The sequence below is a fragment of the Drepanopeziza brunnea genome (genome assembly GCF_022702325.1).
Source record: "Drepanopeziza brunnea f. sp. 'multigermtubi' strain 214-2 chromosome Unknown ctg2, whole genome shotgun sequence".
Classification (NCBI taxonomy): domain Eukaryota; kingdom Fungi; phylum Ascomycota; class Leotiomycetes; order Helotiales; family Drepanopezizaceae; genus Drepanopeziza; species Drepanopeziza brunnea.
Window position 1 is genome coordinate 3,141,601 of NW_027094065.1, and position 25,340 is coordinate 3,166,940.

The 25,340-nt window shown below is 50.7% G+C and overlaps 8 protein-coding genes across 9 annotated transcripts; 5 read left to right on the forward strand and 3 right to left on the reverse strand.

Moving 5' to 3' along the window:
* Positions 1-18: 18 nt before the first annotated feature.
* On the forward strand, positions 19-1,129 carry L3040_001980 (uncharacterized protein; the record flags this gene model as incomplete). The annotated part of the gene is made up of 2 exons (XM_007289455.2): positions 19-388; positions 462-1,129. 2 exons carry the CDS (start codon positions 19-21, stop codon positions 1,127-1,129), a joined length of 1,038 nt encoding a protein of 345 aa, XP_007289517.2.
* Positions 1,130-2,677: 1,548 nt separating this feature from the next.
* On the forward strand, positions 2,678-3,440 carry L3040_001981 (uncharacterized protein; the record flags this gene model as incomplete). The annotated part of the gene is made up of 6 exons (XM_066156966.1): positions 2,678-2,719; positions 2,783-2,813; positions 2,875-2,950; positions 3,176-3,269; positions 3,333-3,379; positions 3,434-3,440. 6 exons carry the CDS (start codon positions 2,678-2,680, stop codon positions 3,438-3,440), a joined length of 297 nt encoding a protein of 98 aa, XP_066012966.1.
* Positions 3,441-4,673: 1,233 nt separating this feature from the next.
* On the forward strand, positions 4,674-6,948 carry L3040_001982 (uncharacterized protein; the record flags this gene model as incomplete). Its single annotated transcript, XM_066156967.1, has 9 exons — positions 4,674-4,770; positions 4,820-5,047; positions 5,098-5,163; positions 5,302-5,718; positions 5,766-6,034; positions 6,090-6,205; positions 6,269-6,454; positions 6,527-6,785; positions 6,847-6,948. 9 exons carry the CDS (start codon positions 4,674-4,676, stop codon positions 6,946-6,948), a joined length of 1,740 nt encoding a protein of 579 aa, XP_066012967.1.
* A 2,101-nt stretch (positions 6,949-9,049) lies between these two features.
* On the reverse strand, positions 9,050-9,530 carry L3040_001983 (uncharacterized protein; the record flags this gene model as incomplete). Its single annotated transcript, XM_066156968.1, has 4 exons — positions 9,050-9,094; positions 9,158-9,220; positions 9,298-9,331; positions 9,418-9,530. The coding sequence occupies 4 exons, from the start codon at positions 9,528-9,530 to the stop codon at positions 9,050-9,052; spliced, it is 255 nt and encodes an 84-aa protein (XP_066012968.1).
* Positions 9,531-15,875: 6,345 nt separating this feature from the next.
* On the forward strand, positions 15,876-17,879 carry L3040_001984 (uncharacterized protein; the record flags this gene model as incomplete). Its single annotated transcript, XM_007289451.1, has 3 exons — positions 15,876-16,343; positions 16,426-17,370; positions 17,472-17,879. 3 exons carry the CDS (start codon positions 15,876-15,878, stop codon positions 17,877-17,879), a joined length of 1,821 nt encoding a protein of 606 aa, XP_007289513.1.
* Positions 17,880-19,443: 1,564 nt separating this feature from the next.
* Positions 19,444-21,410, reverse strand: L3040_001985 (uncharacterized protein; the record flags this gene model as incomplete). The annotated part of the gene is made up of 4 exons (XM_007289450.2): positions 19,444-20,170; positions 20,273-20,625; positions 20,733-21,278; positions 21,354-21,410. 4 exons carry the CDS (start codon positions 21,408-21,410, stop codon positions 19,444-19,446), a joined length of 1,683 nt encoding a protein of 560 aa, XP_007289512.2.
* A 984-nt stretch (positions 21,411-22,394) lies between these two features.
* Positions 22,395-23,101, forward strand: L3040_001986 (uncharacterized protein; the record flags this gene model as incomplete). Its single annotated transcript, XM_007289449.1, has 2 exons — positions 22,395-22,589; positions 22,667-23,101. 2 exons carry the CDS (start codon positions 22,395-22,397, stop codon positions 23,099-23,101), a joined length of 630 nt encoding a protein of 209 aa, XP_007289511.1.
* A 796-nt stretch (positions 23,102-23,897) lies between these two features.
* Positions 23,898-25,322, reverse strand: L3040_001987 (uncharacterized protein; the record flags this gene model as incomplete). 2 transcript variants are annotated; one of them, XM_066156970.1, is made up of 4 exons in its annotated part: positions 23,898-23,903; positions 23,967-24,773; positions 24,869-24,958; positions 25,281-25,322. In XM_066156970.1, 4 exons carry the CDS (start codon positions 25,320-25,322, stop codon positions 23,898-23,900), a joined length of 945 nt encoding a protein of 314 aa, XP_066012970.1. The 2 variants fall into 2 exon arrangements, with proteins under 2 accessions (XP_066012970.1, XP_066012969.1); XM_066156969.1 differs by lacking the exon at positions 25,281-25,322 and adding an exon at positions 25,218-25,238.
* Between the last annotated feature and the right edge of the window lie 18 nt (positions 25,323-25,340).

Below are 25,340 nucleotides of genomic sequence, written 5' to 3' on the forward strand. Positions count from 1 at the left end.
TCCTATTTCCTCTCCATCATGGCGCCCTCTACCTCGTCCTCCACCGGCGCCCAAGTCAACAACACCATCGATACGAAGCTACCCTCAACTATCGCAGAAAAGCTACCCCACGTCCCCGAATCCACGCAAGAGCTCAAAGAGATCGCAAAAGAAGCCGAGACGAAATCCCTCGCGGGTCTGCGAAGTCTGGCAGCTGGCGGTTTCGGTGGTGTATGTGCGGTTATCGTGGGACACCCCTTCGATTTGGTGAAGGTACGGCTGCAGACTGCAGAACGGGGTGTATACAGCAGCGCATTGGATGTCGTGCGCAAGAGTGTAGCTAGAGATGGCTTGAGAAGGGGACTGTATGCGGGTGTGAGTGCGCCGCTGGTGGGAGTTACGCCCATGTGTTTGTTCTCCCTTCCCCTTCTCGGTTCCCTCAATATATCTCTAATACAAGCTAAAACTATGGATACAAATAGTCGCGGTATCCTTCTGGGGATACGACGTCGGCAAGTCGCTCGTTCGAAAGTTCAGCACAGTGACCGATAACCAATTCTCTGTCGGCCAAGTAGCCGCCGCCGGCTTCTTCTCCGCCATCCCCATGACCCTCATCACCGCTCCTTTCGAGCGCGTAAAAGTGCTCCTCCAGATTCAAGGCCAGAAAACACTCGCCCCAGGCGAGAAGCCCAAATACTCTGGCGGCGTCGACGTTGTGCGCCAGCTCTACAAAGAAGGCGGGGTGCGCTCCGTCTTCCGCGGCTCCTTCGCGACACTCGCCCGTGACGGCCCTGGCTCAGCTGCTTACTTTGCTACGTACGAGATTATCAAGCGGAAAATGACGCCGTTAGATCCCGTCACGGGTAAGCAGGGCAGTCTAAGTCTTTGGGCGGTTACGTGTGCGGGTGCTGCGGCGGGAGTGGCGATGTGGATCCCCGTGTTCCCTGTGGATACGGTGAAGAGTAGGTTGCAGACTATGGAGGGGAAACCGACTCTCGGGGGCGTCATTTCTGGACTGTATAAGAACGGTGGATTTAAGGCTTTCTTCCCTGGCTTTGGGCCGGCGCTTGCGAGAGCAGTGCCGGCGAATGCGGCGACGTTCCTGGGGGTTGAGCTGGCGCATCAGTTTATGAACAAGACTTTTGGTTGAGCGGATCTACGAAGGTAGCTGAGCTCGATCCATAGATGTAATCATTTTTAGATTTCCATAGGGAGGCAGATTTGGAGAGACGATGAAATCGGGAGAAGGCAAGATGTTTATATTGTATTCTTTCGCCGTACGACAACTGCCTCTAGAGATGGGATGGATTCTTGGGAAACTACAACACAGATAACTACAGCACAGATAAACTTATAAACACATAGATTAACGATTTCAAATTCTTCTTATCCGTCTCCTTCTCTATCTCCCCCCTTACTTATCATTCGATCTCCAAAGCTATGAGGACAGTGCCTAATGATTTAAGGCTCTTTGAACTCCTAAGATGGCCAATGATTTAATAAGTGACTTAAACTAGGAAAAGCGGTGGTCAACTCGAGCATGAATATATCAAGAACCTCCGCGGGGGAAGATCCTAAAGAAGAGCTGCTTGATTCCCAAAGTTTCCTTAAGAGAGTTTCTCAAGTCTTGGAGCACATACCGGTATGCTATGGTTCTACTGTAGCTTTCGAACAAAGAAGCTCCAGAGTTCCCAAGACCCTTGCTCCCCACTCTAGCACTAGAACTAAAAAGGTTAGCTCGACCGAACGCAAAGGGGTTAGCTTGAAAGATGTTATTGTCTACAAAATATACGCGAGATATTTATTTCTCGCTTTATATATTCCCACCGACGCTGTCAGTTTGAATTTTTATCGTCACCAGTTTTCGACAGACTTCGATCTTCAAAAAAAAAAAAAAAAAAACCTATAGGCAAACCACCGCCGACTCAAAGGTACACTCCTCGAGGTCTTAAGATATGCTAAACCAGCTCTCGTCCCTCCTGATGATTCCTCTTTCCGCGATGGATTGCTCCCATCGTGAAGATCAATCTTACGGGACGAAGATGTCGATGTCAAACTGATCAGCCCCAACGCTAACGCCCTCCCAGCTTTATCGAAGGACACGAAGGATACTATGGAAGCCTCCTCACAACCGCAGGATAAACCACGATCGGTACATGTCGTCCTTCAACTCATACTCCATACCGGTTCTTCTCCCGTACATATATATACTGGCCTCACTGCCTACTTCGATGAGCGCGGCTCGGAATGCGCATTGAGCAATTGGATAACGACCCCAAAAGCTTTACCGTCTGTCGTCGAGTTCCCACGCCCTCACTTTTGGTAAGTATCCCTCCTGCGAATTGAAGTCAATTCTTGTATAGATCGCTGACACAGAATTTAGAGGACGATGATAGCGAGTCTGACATCGATCTCGTTGGCCCTAGCAAGAGTAAGTAAACCTCTTGCGAATCGAAGTTAATTCTTGTATAGATCACTGATGCGGAATTCAAAGAACGCAAGCAGAAGGGTTTCTCGGCGTATTAGTAAGTACCCCTTTTGCGATTTGGATTCATCTCTTGCATCGATCGCTGATACGGAACTTAGAGAGCAAAAACACTAAGATGAACAATCTTCTTGGGCTTACCCAAGGCAAGTAACCCTTTTGCGAATTGAAGTCAATTCTTATATAAGTCGCTGATACGGAATTCAGAGGACGATGATAGCGAGTCTGACATCGATCTCGTTGGCCTTACCAAAAGTAAGTAAACCTCTTGTAAATCGAAGTCAGTTCTTGTACAGATCGCTGACACGGAATCTAAAGCGATCTCGGACGATATTATTGATTGAGAAAGGTACGCACTCAACTTGCACATCCGAGTCATCTGTTATATGGATTGCTAACGTGGCTTTCAGATGAGTCCCATAAGAAAGCGAAGAAGGGTGACGAGGCAGACAACACGGCCAATGTTCGCAAAAAGGCTATGAAAGGGTGACACGGCAGATGGTACAGCTGGTAAGCTCTTCTTTTGTGCACTGGAGTCATGCACCAAGTGGATCGCTAATACAGCATTTAGATAAAAAGCCAAAAAAGAAGGAATGACTCATTACAGGTCTAAGTTCAAGGTCCGTAGCTGAGGGCAAAGCTTGGCCTTGATTTTCTACTGGTTCTCTCTCAGAGCTAGCTACTTGAGGTGAATGGCTATTTTGGCTCCAGCAAGCAGCTGGCAAGAACAGAGAAAAGGCTTGGCTACAGATCAGTAAAGTCAACAAAGCAATTAGTCCTTGTAAGATTTCGGGGCCTGAGAAAAGTAAGTACCCCTCCTGCGACTTAGATTAATCTCTTACATAGGTCGCTAACTTGAAATTTAAAGGGCGAAGATACTGAGATGAAGGATACCGACCTTTCTGCCCGCCAAAAGTAAGTACCCCTCCTGCGAATTATCCTCGTATAGATCGCTGACACGGAATTCAGAGAATAAGGGCAAAAAGATTCAACAATTGCTCGTCCATTGTACATGAGAGCTTATCCGCTGTTCGCTTGAAACTCTACTTTCAATAACAATTTCACTTCTTATGTCGTGGAACATGGCCGACGCTATTCAACGACGTTGGATAACGTTGTCGGACCTATTCAAGGAAGGTTTCAGGGCCACTCGATGTAGCTATATGTACTCAAGAGGAGCCATTCATCTATTTAATGCAAGCTTTACAGCCCCTCCTTTCGCACTAGTTAGTAGTAATTCTTCAAAGACCATTAAAGATTATGTCGATCAAGGTCCTCTATACCTACATTCACACCGTCTGCAAATATATATTTCTAGACCTGATAATCGTACTTCTTTCGTCTACAAAGACGCCCATCTGCAAAGGCTCCGATACTTTTCTCTTTGATTCCGACCGTCATCAGCATCTCTCTTCCTCGACGTCCCTTGGATTTGATAACATGCCTGTCTATTACTCAGGCACCTCCTTGATCTTGTTACGCTTGACCTCTTCTGATCTGTATCAGTGTCCTAACGTACTCTGTCGACCCCTACCCCTTCTAGGATTGCGAATACAATTGCATACTTTCTCCGATTGTTTCCGACCTCTTTCAATACCAATGAAAACTCTTCTGTTCACTCCGATGTCCGCAAAGCCTGGATTCCAATATTCCGATGATTCTTCTCTGTATCATATCTAGCAAAGGGGAGAGACTTGTCCAGTCTCATGTCATGTGTCAAGAAATACACAGAACATAGCAAACAGATGGCAAATATTTAAGCTTTGCCTTCTCTGGAAGCAAATATAAATACAGTTCCATCACGTGCTCCATTCATCTAATTATGTGGGTAGTCTTGAGTCATGAAGATGACCTATATCCAACCACTTGACTAAAGATCAAGCTAAACATCACTGGAAGTCTGGAACACATCCACCTCGGCTTTCAATTCCTCTTCCTATATGTCTTCATTTCTTCAACATCTTCCCTGGCCTACGAAAACCTCTAATTCTTTGAATTGTAAGCTATACCGGTAGTGGCAGTAAAGTCAAAGTTCCACTGTCCTTGTACGTATCAATATCTTTTGAAAGTTCACAGTTCCACCATTTCCACGTAAAGTCAAAGTTTCACTGTCCTTGTATCAATTATCCTTTGGAAGTTCACAGTTACCCCACCATTTCCACCCCGCAGTTCGAACTCCCCAACGTATCGTTAGCATCACCAATTGATCATGGCGTCCCCGACCGTTCCTATGGGAGTTTATCTCTGGAAGAGACTCGCATCTTTGGGCATTGAGCATGTATTTGGAGTACCAGGAGACTTCAACTGTAGGTCTATAGCCCCTTGCTGAGACTAGCCCGTTCTGACGCTATTTAGTGACTCTTTTGGACCAGATCTACGATGTGCCCGAGCTCAAGTGGCTTGGTACATGCAACGAACTGAATGGAGCTTATGCCGCTGATGGCTATACACGTATCAGAGGAGTTCCGGGAGCTCTGTTGACGACGTATGGTGTGGGGGAACTGTCAGCCATGAATGGGGTTGCTGGAGCCTATGCCGAGCATGCAGGAATGATTCATCTTGTGGGAATGACATCTCGGCCGTGTGAGTATCCATAAATTTGGAGCTCTTAACATGCTGACTTGCTCGGGAAGTCCAAAAAATGAGAGCCATGGTTCATCATACGATGGAGCCAGGCATGGACCATACCATCTACATTGGTAAGTACAATTTTCTCAATAATTTTTACCTGCTATGGGCTTTCTGAGTAATCTTCCACAGCTTATCACCCAGAATATCTGTACTTGCTCTTGAAACATACATAATAATGCACGCTTACCTAAAATTCATACCATAAGGGATGAGCGAGCCGATTCGGAAGACACATACTTTCCTCACAGATGATGCTACGATGGCGGGAGAGATTGATCGAGTCATTATTGAAGGTGTGAAAAGCAGACTTCCGGTCTTCATCTACATTCCTACCGATATTGTCTCCGTTCAGCTTGATGCCAAGCGTCTTGAAACTCCGCTCGATACCACAATCACGAATAGCAAGACTGCCGAGGATTCGATTGTTAAATCGGTCTTGGAACTGATCAAATCTGCTTCAAATCCTGTCATTCTAGCCGATGTCCTTACGATCCGACATGGGGGACGAGACTTGGCAAGAGAGTTGGTTGACCTGACTCAATTCCAGAGCTTTTCAACTCCTCTTTCAAAAGGAATAATTGACGAGACTCATCCTAGCTATGGGGGAATCTATAATGGAACAGGTGAGATACTTCCATTGGAAATTTGATAGTGATGCTGACGACCAAAGTTTCATTCCCTGGTGTCGCCGACGCAGTCCACAGCTCGGATCTGGTGTTAAACCTCGGTCCGCTGCTTTCAGACTCGAATACGGGAGCCTTCACCAGAGAAATTAAGGAGGAGAATGTTGTGCTATTGGGACATGCATTCTGTCAGGTAAAAGACAAGAAATACGAAGGTGTTCATTTCCTGCCAGTTTTGAGAAGAATCGTTGAAGAGCTCAAGATAGACGCAAAATCGTACAACCTTCCACGACGACCAAGGGGGGACAGACTCGAGGTAAATAATACCGTCAGCGGTAATCATGATTCAAGCAGCTAATGATGACAACTAGGTGCCCATCTTAAACCAGTCAACCTCCGGAGCAATCGAGCAAACTTATACTTGGCAGCGACTTGGAAAATTCTTGAAAGCAAATGATATTGTACTTGCAGAATCAGGGACTGCTCAGTAAGCGAAGCGCTCTGATCATCGGTACCGATGAAAGAAAAACGCTGACTTGAGAATTTCAAGATTCGGCATGCCAGATGCCACATTCCCCGCCAACGTTCGATACGTCACGCAGATCTTCTGGTCGTCCATCGGATACACCGTTGGCGCATGTCTCGGAGCTCTAGTCGCAGCGAAGGAGATGAAGCTACCTGGTCGAATTGTGCTGATCGTTGGAGAAGGAAGTATGCAGATGACAGTTCAAGAAATGCGAGTTGGCCTTCCACTGACATTCCTTGGCAGCGCTGCTTGGGATCTTGACGCTGACATCACTTACTTCAGTGGCTCTTACATCCGCTACGGCTTCAAGCCTATCATCTTTGTTATCAACAACAATGGCTACTCCATCGAGCGAGCTATCAACGGACCGAAGCAGGCCTACAACGAGGTGAGTATGCTATGGGATCACCAGAAGATGCTCGAATTCCTCGGCGCGAGAAAGGAGAATGGAATTGCGAGCAAGAGCTACAAATGCACGACCGTGGAAGAGCTCGAGAAGGTTCTCACCGACGAGGAGTTCGCCCAGGCCAATTGCATTCAGGTAAGCGAGTGTCCAGAACCGCTACATCATGTAAGGAGAGTGGAATATTGACAGGTGATAGGTGTGTGAGATCGTCATGGATCAATTCGATTACCCGTGGCGTTTGACGAAGCAGGTCGGCATTTTCCAGGCGAGGGCGAAGGCAATGGCCAGCTCGAAGTAGGTAGATTGTGTATTCCGCCAAGAGTATCGAGGTCTCGGTACGGAGTATCTACATGGTAAATCTAGCTAGAATACTCCGTATGGAGGATAGGATGTCCAGGGTGACACGGATATATTCGGGCTCTTGCGCTTCCGGCTTCCATGTCCTCAACGGACTTCAAGTCAAGCTTTCGTTCCGCTCCGGCTGCTTGGCTGCTGGGACTGTAGTCAAGTACTAGTCAGGCCCGCCATTACGGAAACGGCGGTATCGAGTCCGTACGGAGAAGCCTTCGCAGCTCGCTCGCTTCGGTACGAGAGCCGTCCGGTCTCTCGAAGAAATTACATGGTCACCAAACATCGTGCAAGTGATACGCTGTCGTCTCTCGCCTTCTTCTCGCGCAGTCTCTTGTTAACTATGCTTCTGTTCCAGCTGCCGACCGCTGCCGTGCTCCGTAGGCTGTTTGCTGGACGCGCAGGGCCAATTCCTGCTTGCCGGACTGGTAGCTTTACAGACGATCTTCTACCGGTATGTCTAGGCTGTATTTAGACAGGATAGGAGGGGATAGAAAAGGGGGGGGGGGGGGGGGGGGGGGGGGGGGGTAATGCGAACCGAGTCTAATTAAACAAACAAATATTGCTGCTCTTTCTTCGTCTACCCATGCACCCAGAAAGAAAAAAACTCATCTAGAGACTAGACTAGACCAGGTACGCATTAGACCTCTTAGATCTGCAGCAACCTCCTCCTCAACTCAACTCCGAGATCAGCTAACCTCTCTATCCGCCCTCAGCGCCCACAGGACTCGCACGCATATCGACATTGATAAATCTCACATATCCTCTCTCCATACGTCCAAAAAAACACCAAAAAAAAAAAGGAGAGAGAGTCTCACGTACTGCAAGCTGCACAGTGAGTGCCCTGTAATCCAAGCCCCCCCCCCCCCCCCCCCCCCATACTGCTAAAATCAAGCACCAGGTTACCGGCGCTGAATCTTTGTCCAGGCGCTCTTTCTTCTTCTTGCTGTTTCTTCCAGCTGTTCCTTCTTCCAGCTGTCGTCATCCTATTGATTTGCGCAACGAGCGAACCACGCGCGGTGTGGGGATCTTCCTGCCTCCCTCCCTGTATGTAAGTGTAAGCAAGCAAGCAAGCTGTGGGGGAGAAAGTGCTAGCTACAGTACAGACAGGGAAGGGATCACACGTCGTGCAAGAGAGAATTGTCTTGGGGGGGGGGGGGGGTATGTATGGGGGGTTGGTTTGTGTGTGTCGATTTGCGTCCTCTCTTAATTTTATTTTATTTTTATTTTCCTTGGGAGGGGGGGAGGGGGAGGCTTGCAGATGGATGGATGGATGGAGAGGATGGATGGATGGATGGATGTCCATGTGATTGGGGGGGTTGGTTATTGGCTACGTGTATATATATATATATATATATATATATGTGTGTGTGTGGAATACATAGAACAGCTTTAATCCATAGTCGAGAATCACGACTTTTTGAATTTCCTTTTAAAAAAACGTTGTGGGGAGGTGAGATGCAACGCAGCAGAGCGGAGCGAGTGCGCCGTAAACAAACAACATTAAGCGAGCAAGAGGATACCAGGCGGCTACATCCGAGAGATGCCCACCAACAACCCCTGACTCGACCACGCCAGCGTTAGTTAGTGCACGCAGACGGGATAGAAGACTGGTTATAGGAGAAAGATCCAATCCGTGCACAATGCAAGCACACGGACGGGTAGCTTCACAATAGGGTCGGTCAAGAAAGGGGGGGGTTGGTAGCTCTTCTATTCGGCGGCCGATCAGAGACCGGTCAGCAGAGGCCGAGCAGAAACTACCGCTGATGAAATATACCCCAGGGGAGACCCGTCCGTGTTCGCACGCCTCGCCCCGATCGCGGGGTTTCCCTTCGAGCGACTCGTCGCTGGGGTCCGGGGAAGGCCTGGACGTACTGTATCCATCGCATGGTGACCGCTGCGCTGCACTATCATTTGTCCCTCTGGACCTGTCACCTGGATACCCGATCGATGAGTTAGGAGAAAGGAGCGAGGCGAGTGATGGTTGGAACCAGCACGCGCGGAAAGAGACCTGGGGCGGCAGAGCGTAAAGCACGCAGACAGAGAACCCATCAATGAGCGCCGTTGGTTGCCCTTATGGCGCTGTCGCACGCACTCTGCCGGGTAGCAAGACGGCGGCAGCAGCAGCAGCAGCAGCAGCAGCAGCAGCAGCAAGACACGGATGATTCCAGAGTCGCGTTTGGCGGGACTCCTCGCGACGTGGCGATCTCCCTCTGCAGTTTCTGAAGACGGGTCAGTCTCACTCGCCCCCAAAAGATCTTCTTCGCGATCGCATGCGAGGAGTTTTGGGACGACGGACTCTTCTGTGGCCGAGCTTCATCCCGATCGAGCCCCTGTGGACTGGTCAGCAGAGGAGAGGCGAGGCTACAGGTAGCCCGGAGGCCGGAGGGGAGGGGGAAAAAAAAAGTGCCCGTCTTACATATCTGCCTCGGTGATGTCTTGCAGCACCTCCCAGCTCTCGAAGCCGGCTTCGCACAGCGGCGCCCAGTAACACGCGATTCCCAGGTGGCCCAGGATCAGCTGGACGTCCATTCTCGGGGGTGCCGAGCTCAGAGAGACACCGGCGCGGTTCAATCCAACGAGAGCGATCGATCGATCGATCAATCGACGCGTCTCCGGGATTGGAAGGCTTTGAGAGTGGCGTGACGATAGATCGTGGTGTAGTAGAAGGCCCAGACCGGATGCATGTTGCGCAGTAGACTCGGATGCCGGAAGGCGAATTGTAGCAGCGGAGGACTTGCGCGAAGGAGAAAAACCACACGCCGGAGACCCCTTCGTATTTAAGGATCTAGATCCTGCGATCATCACCGCGAATAGAGACAGGATCGAGCTGCGCGGTCGTCAGCCGGCCTGTCTCTCGTCCGGAAACGCGTGGTGTGTGCTGCCTGGGTCTACGGGTCGCCCGTCGCTGGGGATCGAGATGCCGCCATCCTATGTGCGTCGGGCGCAGAGACTCTGTTGAAATGTGAGTTTGCGATGGAATCGCGAGATTTTTCGATTCCGGGGAGCGCGTGGATTGGAACGGGCTCGGGATGTGATGCGCGGGCGGCAAATGCGGCGAGGCGCTGCTTGACAGCGGAATATTTCAAGTGAGGATGGGATCGTGCATGGGAGTGTGGCGATGGAGGCCTGGAAATCGCTGGACGGAGATACACTCCGCGATGCTTTATGGTTGCGATTGGTTGCGAAGAGAACGCTGTGGATGAGATTGACTGCCTGGTGAGAGGTCTCGCTTAGAGGATTCCGGACTGCTCTTTTTTCAGACGGTAATCTTTGCATGTTGTCGTTTTGAAGTAAGCGGGCCAATGGTTTGAGCGTCAGTTTCTACCGTATGTACATACATGGTATATGATTAGCGATGATCAAGAAATCTCACCCGAAGGCCGAGATCTGGAGACGAAATCAAGAAACTGTTTACAAATTGTTGTGAACAATAATATCATACTAGTAGAGGAGTCGGAATGGAGAAAGGATCGACCATCCTTTACATCTGAGTTGGAGGATGCGTGAGAACGAGAGATAGTGATCTCATGGCCGTGTTCCCGGTCACCCGTTCGTTGCAAACGGATTTGTTTAATGACGCTCCGAACTTCAGCTCAGCCCAGTATAGACCATTGTTTTCAAAGCATCACGATGTATTCGTAAAGCGGGTTCGTTTCGACCACCGCTTACCGAACCCAACATCGGGGGGATCGCTCATTACGAGTAAACACCGCAGGAGAGGAGGCTTGGGAGGAGGAGAATCCGGCAATCGCTCGACCGGCAACGGGACAGCGAGTCGAAAATACGAAAGGGCAAGACGTCTGTTCAGCTGCCATGACATTCCCGGCCAATATGGGTCTGAGATGTCGAAGCTGGCGACGATACCGTAGACGACTGTAAAGGCCGTGCCGTTCCGCTGGAACCGTCGCGAGTAGATTGAGCCATTGCGCCAGGACTCCGTCACGTATGCTCGAAAGGTACACTGCTAAGCGAGGAATTCGAAACAAAAAAGGAATACCGAGGGACCAACCTAGGATATGTCTGCAAAAAGCAAAAAATGTATCAGATTCCGTTGTACCGAGCTGTGTAATAGATCTGCAGCTTGCATTTGAAACAAGGTAAGGAGATCAGGAGAAAGAAGCAAAGTCTTCGTCCCTGTAGGCAGGAGAGGCCTGAGCTTCCAATCAATTGACCAGGACATTTGAACGATGCAAGAGCTGCTTGCCTGTCTTAACTGCTGCTGTACAGTATCTGAGGTAGTATTTTGGTGATGCCCGACGCAGCTCACAATAACATCCTGCGTCTTCCAGCCCATGGATCTGCGCGCAGGACCCAGTACTACGGATGGATGGGGAGCGCTAGCACACCCCGTGAAGTCGGTGAAGTTTGGAGCAATACAGTAAAGAGCATGCTCAAGAGTTTGATGTCGGGTCCTAGATACTACGTATTGGACGCGTTGAGGCCTTTTGCCCAGATGTGCTTTGAACAAGGTGTAATCTACACACAACTTTAACGACAACCACTACAGCAAGTACAGTAATACCGGTACGGTACCTAGGGAAGTTTCGGTGCCAGGCTCAACTCACCGAGTTATCTTAAGTTGAGAGAGTCAACGCCACCGCCAAGGGTGCAGTCAGTACCCGCCGAGCAGGTCCTGCGGAGCTGCTTATGCATAATGATGCACTATCGCGATATCCCAGTGGGTTTGGTTTGGATATAGTTCAAAGCTCTGTAATCTGTGCTTTGGCCTTTGCTCCGTAAACGCCCCCGCGTTTGATCGATTCGAGTAGGGTACCAACACGACGTGCGTTGTAGTGGAACGTTGTACCACGATACCGTATCGAAGCCGTTCCAGATTAACCCATCACTGGGTTCCGAAAGCCTCCTTTTCCAGAGCCCATGCTGTTAGCTAATTGATTGGAAGGGTTCGGACCGGTGAAGCATTCGGCCCACTACGGAAACTACCTTAATCGAGCAGTACTTTGATACCATTACCACGTTCAGCGATACGGAGCGGGAGATCGTACTATAGTACAGTACTTGGTAAAAGCATTGCTCGATGAAGCTAGTTTCCGTGATGGGCCGGAAAACCTAACTGTTCCGTAACTCAATTATCACGTAAGTTGATCCAAGTGGCAACATCGGCTCCCAAACTCTCTTTGATACTCGCCGATGGCAAGCACTCGTTCCTACTTACTGTATCACCTGGGCGCGAAGAGGGGGGCTGGAGAGTACAGCCGCATTCAGACGGACGACTGCCTCGGCGGAGAGGCCTCGGAGGAGAGGGTGCTACAGTACCTATCATCCTCTTCAGCCTGTCGAGGGGACTGCATACAGAGTAAGATAAGTAGGGCAAGCGGCCTGAGCGCTATTCTGATCTGCCAGAAGAAGCTCTGCTCCTTCCGAGAGATTGACGGGGTCTACGGACCAAAGGCATCTCGTAGCCAGCCCCTTTACGCCTTTACGGCTCACGCGCCCGAGTACTACTTACGTATCTGCGCCGTCCACTCTCGCGATGTGTCACGAAGAGCGGAATGGACCGACACGTACTTGTATCTCGACCTCTTCTCTGGGAAGTACCGGTAGTAGATGTGAAAGCTGGGCGCTCGGATTGCATCGACTCCAGACCTTGCTTGGCAGAGGATACTCCGTTACAGTACTTAGAAAGAGAAAGATGGGGAAGCTTTCTCCTGTACTACTACGTACTGGCAGTTCGCAGCCGCTCCTTGGTGTACTTGATTCGGGGTAACCGTGCGCCGTATCGGCTACTCTCAGTCAGTCGCGCGCTTCTCACACGGGCCGAAAGTATCCCATGCCTCGTACGTACAGTAGGTACTGCAGTAGTACGAGGCATGGGATACTTTCGGCATGCCCTTAACACCTTAAACTGAATGCCGCTCTACGTGTGCTAGCGCTGACTTCTTCCGTGCGCTGGCCCTGAAGTAGGCGGCCTCGGCCCTTGGATTGAAAAAGCCGGGCCGAGCGTAGAAGCTGAACTGAAGCTATTTCTTCATCAGGTCAGGTTGCTACTCAGTACTGCTATCCCCCCTAAGCATACATATCGAAGGTACTACTACTACTACTACTACTATATTTTTGCAAGGGCTCTTACCCGGGCTCGAAGCAGTATTCTTGTGACGTCACAAATCCAGCCGTGAAGAGAATCTGCTCCGTAAGTATTTATAGTAGTTTGTGCAGCACGGAGAGTTGATAAGTAATACCGGTAGGTAGTGCGCTGCCCGTCTTAAAGTGTGGCCTGCTTACCTGCGGTTACCGAGCGCCCGCAGTAAACAGGCAGCGCACTGACTACTAGGGTTTTAGGCTATTTACTGTAGAAAACACCGCTGTACGATTTATGGAGCCAAACTGGGTCCGACATTTAAACACAGCGAGGGCGGGGTAGTACGTCGTAAATGGCGAATGACCGTAGAAATATAAAGACAGCGAGTCGGGTTCAGATTCGACTGATGGCGAGATGTGAACGGAAGTGAGCCACGCAAGAGGGAGAAAGCAATTAACTATATTGAATGCAGAGCACGTAAAGCTACGTAGTACGCTGCGCAATACTAATCTTATTACCTTAATTGTTCACTTACTACTAGTAGTATGATCATCGACAGTTATCCAGCGCCGAAAGCTTGTTAGACTTTGAGCGCGAAATTGGCTTCTTTTTAGACTGAAGTAAAGGTGAACTTACAGCTACAGTCCGGTGTCAATAATTGCAAAGGTTATGCGGCACGCAATGGAAAAAGAAGAAAAAATAAAAATTCGCAGCGTAGAGCGGCATTCAAATTTAAGTATGAAGAGTTTGAGGTATGCAAAAAACGTGCTCCACTACAGTACTGTGCTACGTACGTAGTATGTTCGAGGCAGAGGAAAACTATCGGCCTCCTACGCTTTGGAAATCCTACCCATGACTTGCAAAACCATACTCCACCCACCAGACCTCCCGATAACGATAGCGGACAGAGTCGCAGGCGGTCGCACTGTCAGGTTACTGCATTGATGAAATGTCTGTTCCGCAACTTTGATATGCTCTTCCAGTATCGACCGACGCGAACGCGCTCATATCTATGGTACAGTAAAAGCGCTTTACTTGTTCAAAATCCTTCGATTACTACTTCGATACGGAAATGACGAACACGAAGTAGCTACGGACGGCAAGAATAAACACGCGGAAGGACACCTACTACAATTTGCAAAATTCGGTGGATGTTTTGAAAGACGGTGTAGCGCATTCGTGTGCGCACGGTTTAGGACTCCGTAAACAAAGCCTCGTCTCCCGTATAAGCAAGTCCTCTGGTACCGTGTGTGACGACTACGGGGACGGAGCGCCCAAGGGATACCTACCTACCTATCCATCCACAGGGTTCCAGGATGTGGAATCCAGGGGTCCAAAAAGCTTTCGATCGCCTCTTTGTCTTCACCATCCGATCCGACCGACCGGCCAAGCTCTTTCCTAACCCTCCGTCCGGGTCTTGGGACATGGGCATGAGTTAGGTATTTGCAGCAGCTGCTTTGGACCTATGAAGGCACCAAGGCTCGGTGACGACGAGGCCTCTCTCTCTCTCTCTCATTTCTCTCATTTCTCTCATTTCTCTCATTTGAGTAGTGACACCACGATCATGCATCCAAGCCCTCGTGCGGCCAGCATCTCTGTTCCTGCATCGTACGTTGTAATCAATCCCAGAGATACGTAGTACCATCCCCCACCCCATGAATAAGTGTCGGACCCAGTTGAGCTCCATAAATCGTCGAGCGGCGATTTCTGAATGGCTTAAAGCCCTGTCACCTCCATTGCACAGACTAAATACTGGCTCACAGATGCTTTTCAAGGCTGAATGAATCCTTATACTAGTACCTACTGTACCGCGGTAAGTTGATCGGTTTAAGACCTGGTAAGATCCCCTTGCCAAATTATACTTTCGACAGGTATCCAGGGGGGGGAGTAGCACGTACCAGAATCAAATTTAGGCTTGTCCAGCCACTCAACGCTTGCAATCTGTCTCGCGAATCTGAAAAGATCAAGGCGTGGTGGGTAGGGACACGACTAGGGACTCCACCGACTTGCATCTTACATTATTGTTCTGATCTCGAATGGTTGACCAAGAGTTTGGGCTGCCTGTTGTAGACGCCCATACCCGCTCCTTTGACTTTCTTTTCCTCTGTCGATTGACTCGATTAGCCTTTGAAGCCCAGATCTAGTCGCCAAGGGCCTTATCACAGATCAGCATTTAGATATACTTTTGGCAATTAAACTCAGATAGAGAGTTGGCTGCGTCGTCACAATCTACCCACGGTACAGGCGTAATTGTTACCCCTTGAGGGTGCCGCAAAAGTTTAGTTTCCACCATAAACCCCCTGGTTACCCTACCCTCAGGGGCTAATACTTACGCCTGGGACGTAGTACAAACTCGGTCAATACAGTATCACCTACTGTATCCAACTCGGCCTGCCATACTCCACAGTAGTCCGTCCATAGTAGTAGTTCCAAGAACATGTCCGTAACGATCCACCAGACGGTGTCTTCCGTGGACTCCAGGACGCGCAGGCGGTTCAGCCAATCGTGATCATCGTAACGACGACCTGGACCCATCACCAAACCTCCGTAAGCGGATTTCCATCAGCTGATGAAGTTGCGATTCGAGCGTTGTTGAGTTTCTTTACTCTCCAACCCTGCTCTACTTCATCTGCAGAAGAACGCTGCTGCAGATCGCGGGGGAGGTTGGAGTCCCCGAACTCTCTTACACCGTCAAAGTGCAGTTGTAGTCAAAAGTCCCTGAGCGCGGGTACCCGGGTACCGACGCCTATCCTATATGTAGGACTTCTTTCTCTGCTCCGTCCGTCGCTCATCGGACTCTCATCCTTCCTTCGCGAAACCACGTTGCTGTCAAGATGCCTTATCCCCTAGCACCTTCGACCCCCGAGTCCATTGACCAGGTCGCCGCCCAGAAAGACCGACTGGACCCTGTGAGCCCGCTCTTCATCAACTCCCTCTCTACACACCCGCGCGACATTCCCTCCGAGACGAGCCTGAGAAGGGCGGCCTCGCTTTCTCCCCTGCCATCGGCATCTCCAGAGGTGATCCCTCACGAAGCTTCGTTCCACCAGAACTTTGCACCGGAAGTTCGTCCAGGGAGCAGCCGAGGCGGGCACACTCTTCAGTCGAGGAACGGCCGCGAGAGCGAATCTGGAGGCAGCATGGGCGAGCTCATGCCGAGCAGCGTCGTACCTTCCAACATGGCGGACTTCTTCAGCTCAGACGTCTTCAACATCGTGCTGCGTAACCCGACAACGGCGCATCGGTTCTTGAAATATTGTCAGAGCCGGGCTGCTGGGGAGAGCATGGAGTTCCTGCAGAAGGTAAGTGAGGGTCCGAATAGGCGAGACGACGGAGCCGACTCCGACTCCCGCGTTTACTCAGTCAGCCGCTCACGTACATCAGGTCGACAGGTACTACCGTCTCCTTGACGAAATCACACAAACGCTTGGTCAAATCCACACCACCTACACATCACCAGACGCGCCTCGCCCGATCAACATCTCACATCACCATATCAAAGAGCTCTCCGGCGAAATCAGACAAGCCACCCAATCTACCATCCCAGCTCTGGAATCCGTCTTCACAGGGGCGCAGAAACACGTCGAGAAGCTCCTGGCATCGGATGTGTACCCCAGATTCGTCAAACACCAAGTCACGGCGCAAGCCATCCAGGCCTTGGCCACGCAGCGAGACCGGTTCGCCGGACTGGGAGACTGCTTCTGTCTCACGGATCCCAAGACTGCCGACAACCCGATCCGGTTCGCCTCGGACGGCTTCGTGGCCGTGACGGGGTACTCGCGCCGCGACATCGTCCCTCGGAACTGTCGCTTCCTCCAGGGCGACCGGACCGACCGCGTCGCCGTGCGCCGCCTGCGGGCCTCGATCGACGCATGCGAGGAGACGGTCGAGCTGCTGCTCAACTACCGCAAGAACGGGGACCCGTTCTGGAACCTCCTGTACGTGGCGCCGCTACTCGACGAGAGCGGGGAGGTGTGTTTCTTCCTCGGCGGCCAGATCAACTGCAGCACGACGATCCACTCCTGCAACGACGTCTTGAAGGTGCTGAGTACGAACGACGAGGACCTGGATGCGGCCGACGCAGCGGCCAACACGTCGCGAGACCGGGCCCCCAGCGTCAGCAGCAAGACGCGGGGGACCGGCCACCACGCCCCGAAGCCCAAGAGCTCCTTCTTCAAGAGCTGGAGGAAATACACCGCCGCCCGTCTCCCGGTGGCGAGCAGCCTCCGCGTGAGGGACGAGGCGGGCATCGAAGGGGAGCTGACCGACCGGCTGGGCAAGCTGAGTTTCAAGACCCAGGTCGAGGCCTTCTACACGGCGTATTCCAAGGTCTGCCTCCCTCCCTCCCTTCCTTCTCCCTCTACCCGTCTATCAAATCCGTCAATCTATCCGACCCATCAGCGCTTTCCGACTGACACTCACTCGAACAGTACCTAGTCATGGCCTGGAACGCCGCCACCAGCTCGCTCAACGTGCAGTACTACTCCCCCGGCGTCATCGACATGCTCTGCCTCAACCTCCCCAACGGCAGCATCGCGCACATCCACCAGCGCGACATCTTCAAGGTGCTCGGCGACTTCTCCTCCTCGGCCTCGTCCTCCGCCCACAAGAACCTGAAGCAGACGGTCCGCACCGCGCTCAAGGACGGCCGGGCCGTCAGCGTCGAGATGAACCTCCTGACGGGCTTCGCCGAGACCCGGTCCAAGGGCTGGTTCGGCAGCAGCGGCGAGATGGGCTTGAAGAGGGTCGAGGAGCGCTACGTCACCCACTGGACGCCGCTGAAGGACGAGGACGCCAAGGTCAAGTGGGTCGTTCTGCTCATCGCGCCCAAGTTTTAGGGCATGTGCGTGTGCGTGTGTGTGCGTGTGCCATGCGTCTCGCGTGCGCATCCGACGAAAATATTGCGAACGACCGGAGACGAAAAGACCAAAAAAACAAAAAATTAGAAAAGAAAAAGTAATGTAAAAAGACCGGAAAAACCAACAGGTTGGGATTGGGATACATGTAACGGTTCGGAGTTCGGGAGGGGGGAGGGGGTCTCCATTTCTCCTTCATGATGGGGGGTGGAAAAACAACTGTACGATTTTTTTTTTTCTTTTTTTTTTGCAAAGTTAGGTACTGGTGGTATTCCGAGGCATGCGTATGATACCCCGGGCCGGACTGAAGCTAGCTAGCTCGCAGCAGGCGCCATGTCTTTTTTTTTTTACGATGACGAAGTCAAGACGCTTTTAGAACCACCAACTCTCAATAGGTAATTCCAATCTCGATGACAATGATGACGATTATAATCTGTGGCCTGTATGCTGCACAGTGAGGCTCTCGTGAAGGAAAGTAAAAAAAAAAAAAAAAAAAAAGAAAGAAATGAATAAATAAATCAATCAAGAAACAAACGTATAACTATCCTAAGCGAGAGCACACGCGAAATCAACACCCCAAAAACCCCCGTCAATACAAGTATATGATTTTATTAAGCCCCTCCCCCTCCCCCCGATTCAGAGATCATCCCGAAGCTCCACATCGCCTCCGCCTCCTTATACAGTAGGTAGACCTTGACAGTTCCGTCCAGGCCTCCCTCCTCCTTAACCGTCACAGCGGCAGGCGCATCTACAACCCTCGGCCAAAAAAACCAAAAAACCAAAAAACCAAAAAACCAAAAAACCAGAAAAAAAAGAAAAAAAGAGATAAATAAATACATAAATACCCCCCCATATCTTTCTCAAATCATCCAGAGAAATCATTAACAACATCAACGTCTATCAGCAAGGTTATCAAGTTCACCCCAAAAAGGCAAAAAAGGGCTTACATCACAGTATACCATGGATAGCAGCTGGCTAGAGAAATGCATCCTTTCCGTGATGCAATAGGAATATGCACTGTGCTGTACTGTGCTGTGCTGTACTGTACTGTACTATAACTACCCTTATCGTAGTACCTCTCCTCAAAGTAGATATATGTACATGGTACCGTGGCCGAATATCGAAGGGAAGGGGAGGGAGGGGAGAGGCTGAGGGGGCTGGCTTTAGCACATGCAGGGGAATAGTGATAGTCTCGCAGAGGGGAAAATAAATACCCGGACATCAAGAACAAGTCGTCGTCCGCATGCAACGCTCAGAAAAGCAAGAATTAATATTGAAGAACCTATCTTCACACCAACGCCAGACTCCTCTATCTGCAAGTTTGGCAGGGGTCTAAACGCTTGTCTAGCTAATCGTGGTATCATCTGCAATGAGAGAGTGAGACCGCTACGCCAAGCAACATCGGTCATCTCGCAAGGCAAAATATAGTACATCCATCGGGGAAAAGCGCCAGAAAATTACCACCCATTATACCCATACAGGAGTTTCCGCAGCCGCAAAGCAGCGCATCGACCTGCATGGAAGAGTACCTACAATCCGGCACCAATCATTCCACATCATCAATTCCCGTGCTATTGCCGATTTCGAGAAGAGAAGGCATCTCATCATCGGTGTCCTCGTATGCAGAGTCGGTTTCGAGAAGAGAAGGCATCTCATCATCGGTGTCCATGTATGCAGCAGGAGTCGCCACGGTACCACTGCCTACCATCTCTTCATCTGTATCATGGTTAAGGTCGAGTAACTCAGGCATCTCGTCGTCCGACTCGTCGCTATCCGCCAACATGCTCATGTCTGGAGGCATCGCTCCCTGGATGATGGCCGGAATTGCATGAGCCAAGAGGTTTGGGAGCATGCCGTGAAGAGGCGCAATATAGGAATCGTCATCTTCATCGCTGTCATCCAACTCAACTTCACTGATTGGGCGTCCTGAGCCTCTCTCGAATTCAATCCACTCCTTCGGCTTTTGGTCCTCCGTCTTGGCCCACTTCCAGATCGTAGTGCCTCTAGGATACGATGAGACGGGAGGACTACCCCCCTCAGGGTGAATTTGAGGGACGGCGTGTTTATTGGACTTCTTCGAAAGGTTCTTGGCTTTGCGCGCACCAACGACTTGATGTCGGTACTCGTAGACGGACAGCTTCTTGAGGAAATTCTTGCCGGATATGAATGCCGGGCAAGCGGTGGAGAAGAGTCCTTCGTCTCTGAGGGCGTTTCGAAGGATTACCTTTTCATCGCGCGAAATATCGTCGTGTGGACAGCCAGTAAGTACGAGCCTAGAGGCGAAAGTCAGCTACCATTAGAAATACACCAGTCCGTTCCGTAAGCAGACCAAGGTGTGCGCGGGAATCTTGTGACAGGATTGGGAGAAAACATACTCGTCCAAGAAAGGGCCCAGATGCCAGCGGATAATCGGAGCGAACGAGGTAATGCCAAGGGGCAGGTGATCGCAAAAATTGACCAAGTCAATTCTCATCGTGCTGAGTCCGGGCAAGAGCTTGGGACGATTATTGGTGGCGGTGAACGTTGGCTCAGTGGCATATGGAAGCTGCAAAGCCTTGAGGAAGTCTGCAACTTGGTACCAACAGTATGCCTGGATACCGTTGTCGTTGACCATACCACGAGGACGCGCATGAATAGGTACTGAGAACACACGGACATTCTTGTGGTAATTGCTGATTCCAGTCAAATCAACCTTCCGAACACGATCAGCGTAGTACCGTCCAACAACCTAAGATTCGTCCCGTCAGTAATCTGTGCGCCAACTTGCGACAGTGCTCGAGCCTTGTAAGTAGAGGGGGTGATGAAAAACTTAGCAAGTGAGTGAATGGAACTTACCCGCAATGTGACATGCTTAATAGTAGCACGGAGCTGCGTCGGAACTTTTGCGAAATTTTCCAGTGCAGCAGCTTGAGTAAAGACGAAATCATTGCTTCCGATCAAAAGACGCATACCCTCGGCACGAAAGGCATGGCAGACAGCGAGGCAGTTGATATTGAGATCACCACGCCCGGAGTACTCGGCTGATGTGGCATTCTCTTTCCGGAACTTGTAGAAAGGATCAATAACGGGGTGCTTGCTCTTCAGCGCAAAGCCAAGAATTCTGAAGAGGATCTCCATCGGGAGATATGGCCTAGCTTCCCCATCAGCGGAGTAGCTATCGGCGGTCGCACTTTTCTCCTGGCCATGAGAATTGATGGTGAGATTCTTGGACACGTGATTGATGGTGCCGGGCGGCGCGACTCTGTATTGGATGTTGTGCTCACGCAAGAGGGCGGTCAATCGCTGGATCTCACTTTGGTAGCGCTTGTTCTCATCAACCACGTTCTCGTACTGGAGAGCAGAGAGTCTGATTTCGGGATCGGGTCCGTCCATCATGCAGACCTTTGAAGAGTCAGTTAATAGATTTTTTGGTTACCATCGACCAGCGCGATGAGCAGTAAGCAAGTGCTCACTCACATGATTGAAAGGCGGTCCATTGCCGGGGAAGTGGAGTGGTCCATGAGTATGGGCCATGTTGCGGTTCCTGTTGCTGGCTGGGATGGCGAGGTACGCCTGGAGATCACCGTCGCCGTTGTCGTCTGGCGAGGGTGAGCGGCGTTTGCGGTACTCGAGACGTGGCTGTGGTGTTGTTGTATGTTTTTGGATTGGGTGGTTTGGGTTGGTTGGTGTCGGTGAGGTCAACGCTTGAGCTCGAGCTCGAGCTCTCCCGCTCGTTTGTGAAATTGCGGGGCGCCACAGAAGAGAAGAGAAAAGAAAGGACGGGAATGACGGGGGAAGAGAAAAGAGAAAAGAGAAAAGGGAAAAGGGAAAAGGAAAAGTTAGAGGGGAGTTGAGTATCAGATAGATATCGATCTGGTACACCAACGAATGAGTGCACTGCCGATTCACCCATCAACAGAGTACGCGATCCATTGTACGAGGTATGACATGGGAATCACGCTAAAAAGCGAAGTCCCGTGACCCGCCCAACTCGTAGCAGATCTCTGAATTCAGTTCAGGCCTAACATTTATCTGGCTCTCTTTGATCGGTAATAGAAGGCACACTATCATCAACTATCAAGATTGAGAAAAAAAAAGACGTTTGAAACATGTCACGAGCATAGGTTCCTAGCAACAGCGCCATTCACGTGACCGGCAACCAGCTTGGAATCAAAACAAAGGGGTGACGTCAGGCGTATGACCCCACCCAACAAGGGAGCAGGCACGATCAATTTGAGAGTCAATGACGATATAAGTAGCTGAGGAGCTAAACCGGGTCGATCGTGCTTTCCTTCCATATCCCAATTCCCAATTCCATCTCGGCATCAGCTTAACCGTAAGTCCCCAATTCCTCCTTCCACCATGAAACTGTTCATCTCAACTCGACCTCTCCGTCAATCTACTTTCTATAGATCAACAACAACAACAACAACAATCAGAGGAGTCCTCCCGCTGACAGCACCTCTCTCCAGACCAAGCAACCTTCAAACACGATCCCTCACTACCACAACGCCCAAGATGGCCTTCTCCAACGCAGACACCGGCTCCAAGCCAGCAGACCCGTACAAGGCTGCCAACAAGGACGAGACCTCCATCAAGGAGAAAGTCGAGGATCTTGTCGAATTCATCAAGGCCTCCAAGTTCGGCATGATGACCACCCGGGACGGCTCCTCTGGCGCCCTGGTCTCGAGATGCATGGCCCTGGCTGCTCAGGTACGTCCCAACCGTGGTCCAGTTCCCCACCACCCAAAAACCTGCCACGAAATACCAAAAACTAACAATCTCTCCAGGAAGCCGGCGGCATCGACCTCATCTTCCACACCAACACCGAGTCAGGCAAGACCGATGACATCGAATCGGACTCGCACATCAACATCGCCTTCCTCAACTCCTCCGGCGAGTGGGCCTCCATTTCCGGCAGAGCCGCCATCATCGTCGACCGGGATGTCGTCAAGAAGTACTACTCTTCCAGTCTCAAGGCTTGGGTGGGCGATCTCGGCGACGGAAAGCACGATGGTGGACCTGAGGATCCTCGCATTGGCGTGATCAAGGTGTCGGCGATGACGGCGACGTATGCGCTGACTAAGAAGAATGCGATCAGCAGGGGCATGGAGTTGGCTCAGGGTGTTGTTACGGGCAAGACGGCGAGTGTTAATAAGTTGCGGGAGTTGACCGAGCAGGAACTGTCGACTTGGAGAAGCTCGAATGCTATGGTCGGTGCCTAAGAAGTTTATGGCGAGAGACGAGAGAGGGAGGGAGGGAGGGAGAGAAAAGCTAGCTTGCGATTAATAGCTTACATGATTCATGAATAAATGAAAAGCCATGATTTTTTGCACGCTTCTACCTCGATTTCGGTCATTCGTAGCCGTGCATGGCGCGGAGTGATACTATTATGAAATTTAGCATCGCTCGTTTAGTCCTAATAACACACCCAGAGTCGTGGTCCGCACCAAACCGCTTCTTGTATCTTGTATCAATATTCAACTCTCCAAACACCTTCGAAATTACTTGCAACATGCGACGGAAGACCCGCGAAGCTGCAAATGGTCCTCTCTCCCTCTCTCTCTCTCCATCTTTGTCAACGTCCCACAACCCTAATAAAAGACATTGAGCGCGACGTTCCAAAAAAAAAAAAACCCTCACCTCTCGCTCACTCGGAAAAACGAGCCGTAATTTCGCGTAAGTACTTCCCAGAGCAGAGTAGGAGAGGATAGATGGATGATGCAGCTTGCCTAGGTATGTAAGAGAGGGAAGGGAGAGGGGGTATTGGAAGAATAGGATTGCGCGAGCACGATTTTGAAGGGTAAAAAAGAGGCATATATGAGAGGAGGAGGGAAGAAGGAGAGAGAATGTATGATGATAAACCTGATTTGTATGTGTGTGTTTCTGGGTATGTTTTTCACGAAACGCCAGACTTCCTTCTTGCGCTAGCTAGGCAGCTAGTGGCCGTGACGCCCGCCTGTCTCCCTCAAACGCCCGCTAAGAAAAAAAGAGAAAAGAGAAAAATTTGTCAAGAGGCATTCAGAACTGCAGCGATGTTAGCGGGGGAAGTTCAAGGGATGGATGGATGGATGCTGGAAGGAGACTGACAAGCTTCAATGGGGTGCGATTGAGGCCTCTCGAGAAGTTACACATCGCTCGCTGCTTGGTCGGTCTCTGCTGCAGCCGCCGGAATGCCTCCTGCACATGTCTGGGCTCGACGGGCAGACGCCCCTCGGAAGGCGGATCGAAGAGTCCCTGGATCTTGCGCTTCTTGCCGGTCTGCTCGCCACCTGTCTTGTCCTTTACAAGATCCTCCTGCTCCTTGATCTTCAGTGCCTCTTCGGTCAGCGTCTGCACGATCTCGAAGGTCAAGAAACCGAGGATGTCGACAATATCATCGTTAGGCTTCGAGTCCGTCACGACACCGAAGCCGGCCCATTCTCTGAATCGCTTCGCCTTGCGGAAAGTAAACGAGGCTTGGCGGTATTCGGACCATGTGACGTATTCCTCCTTGGTCATGGCCTTTGTACGCTCGTCTGCCTTCTTGAGACGCTGCAGAGTAGCATAGTTCATTTCTCCTTCGTCCTCATCTTCCTCGTCTTCCCGCTCGGGTACCTCTTGGTTGTAGAACGAGGGGACTTCCCAGGGCAGACCAACTTTGGCCTTCTTGTTCTTCTTGGCTGTATCAACCACTGGCCCCCCACCTGCCGCACCGGCTGGGTCGTCGCCAGCACCAATATCAGCTTCTCCCCCCTTATCATCGGAGTCTTTGACATTCTTTCTGACATCTTTCCAGGATAAAAAAGTGCGAAGACGTGACACCTTGGCTTGGTCATGTCGGATCAGAAATATCAGATCATCTGTAGAAATGGATCGGCTACCTCGCCGCGACGCTTGTTCAGTGCATTGTCGGAGCTAATCTGGTCAGCAACGTATTGATAGATCTTATAGACAAGGGCCCATTCCCCAACCGAGTTGTGACGATAGGCTGATGCGGCGAAATACCATACCATTTCGATGACTTGTTGTCGCACTATTTCTTCGATCATACCGGTGGTTTCCGCAGACGCTTCAGCTGTCTCTCCAGACACATACATCATCTAGAGAGAAGCACGTTAGCTCATGATTATCCACCCCCTAGAACACTCGCTGAAGATTTATTCCCGTATGCCACCTCGCTATACATCTTACGTCTACGAAGTTACATGTTTGCTGCTCTCTCGTTGGTGGTGAAGCAAGACCCTTGTAATTGCTCATAGTATCGCTAGAAGAAACCCAAAGCTGAAAATGAGCGGCAAAGGTTGCTTGTGACACAGATAGAGGGGCCGAGAAAGGACTTTTCACGAAAAAGGCGCATACCCGCGAGGAGGGAGTTGGCATTTTGTATCGACTATCAGCTTCTTATATTTTGCATCCTCTTACCTGCTGGATCTCCGTGCGGTATTTGGCCGTCTTGTCTGCCATTTTGTCTGCGTATCACTG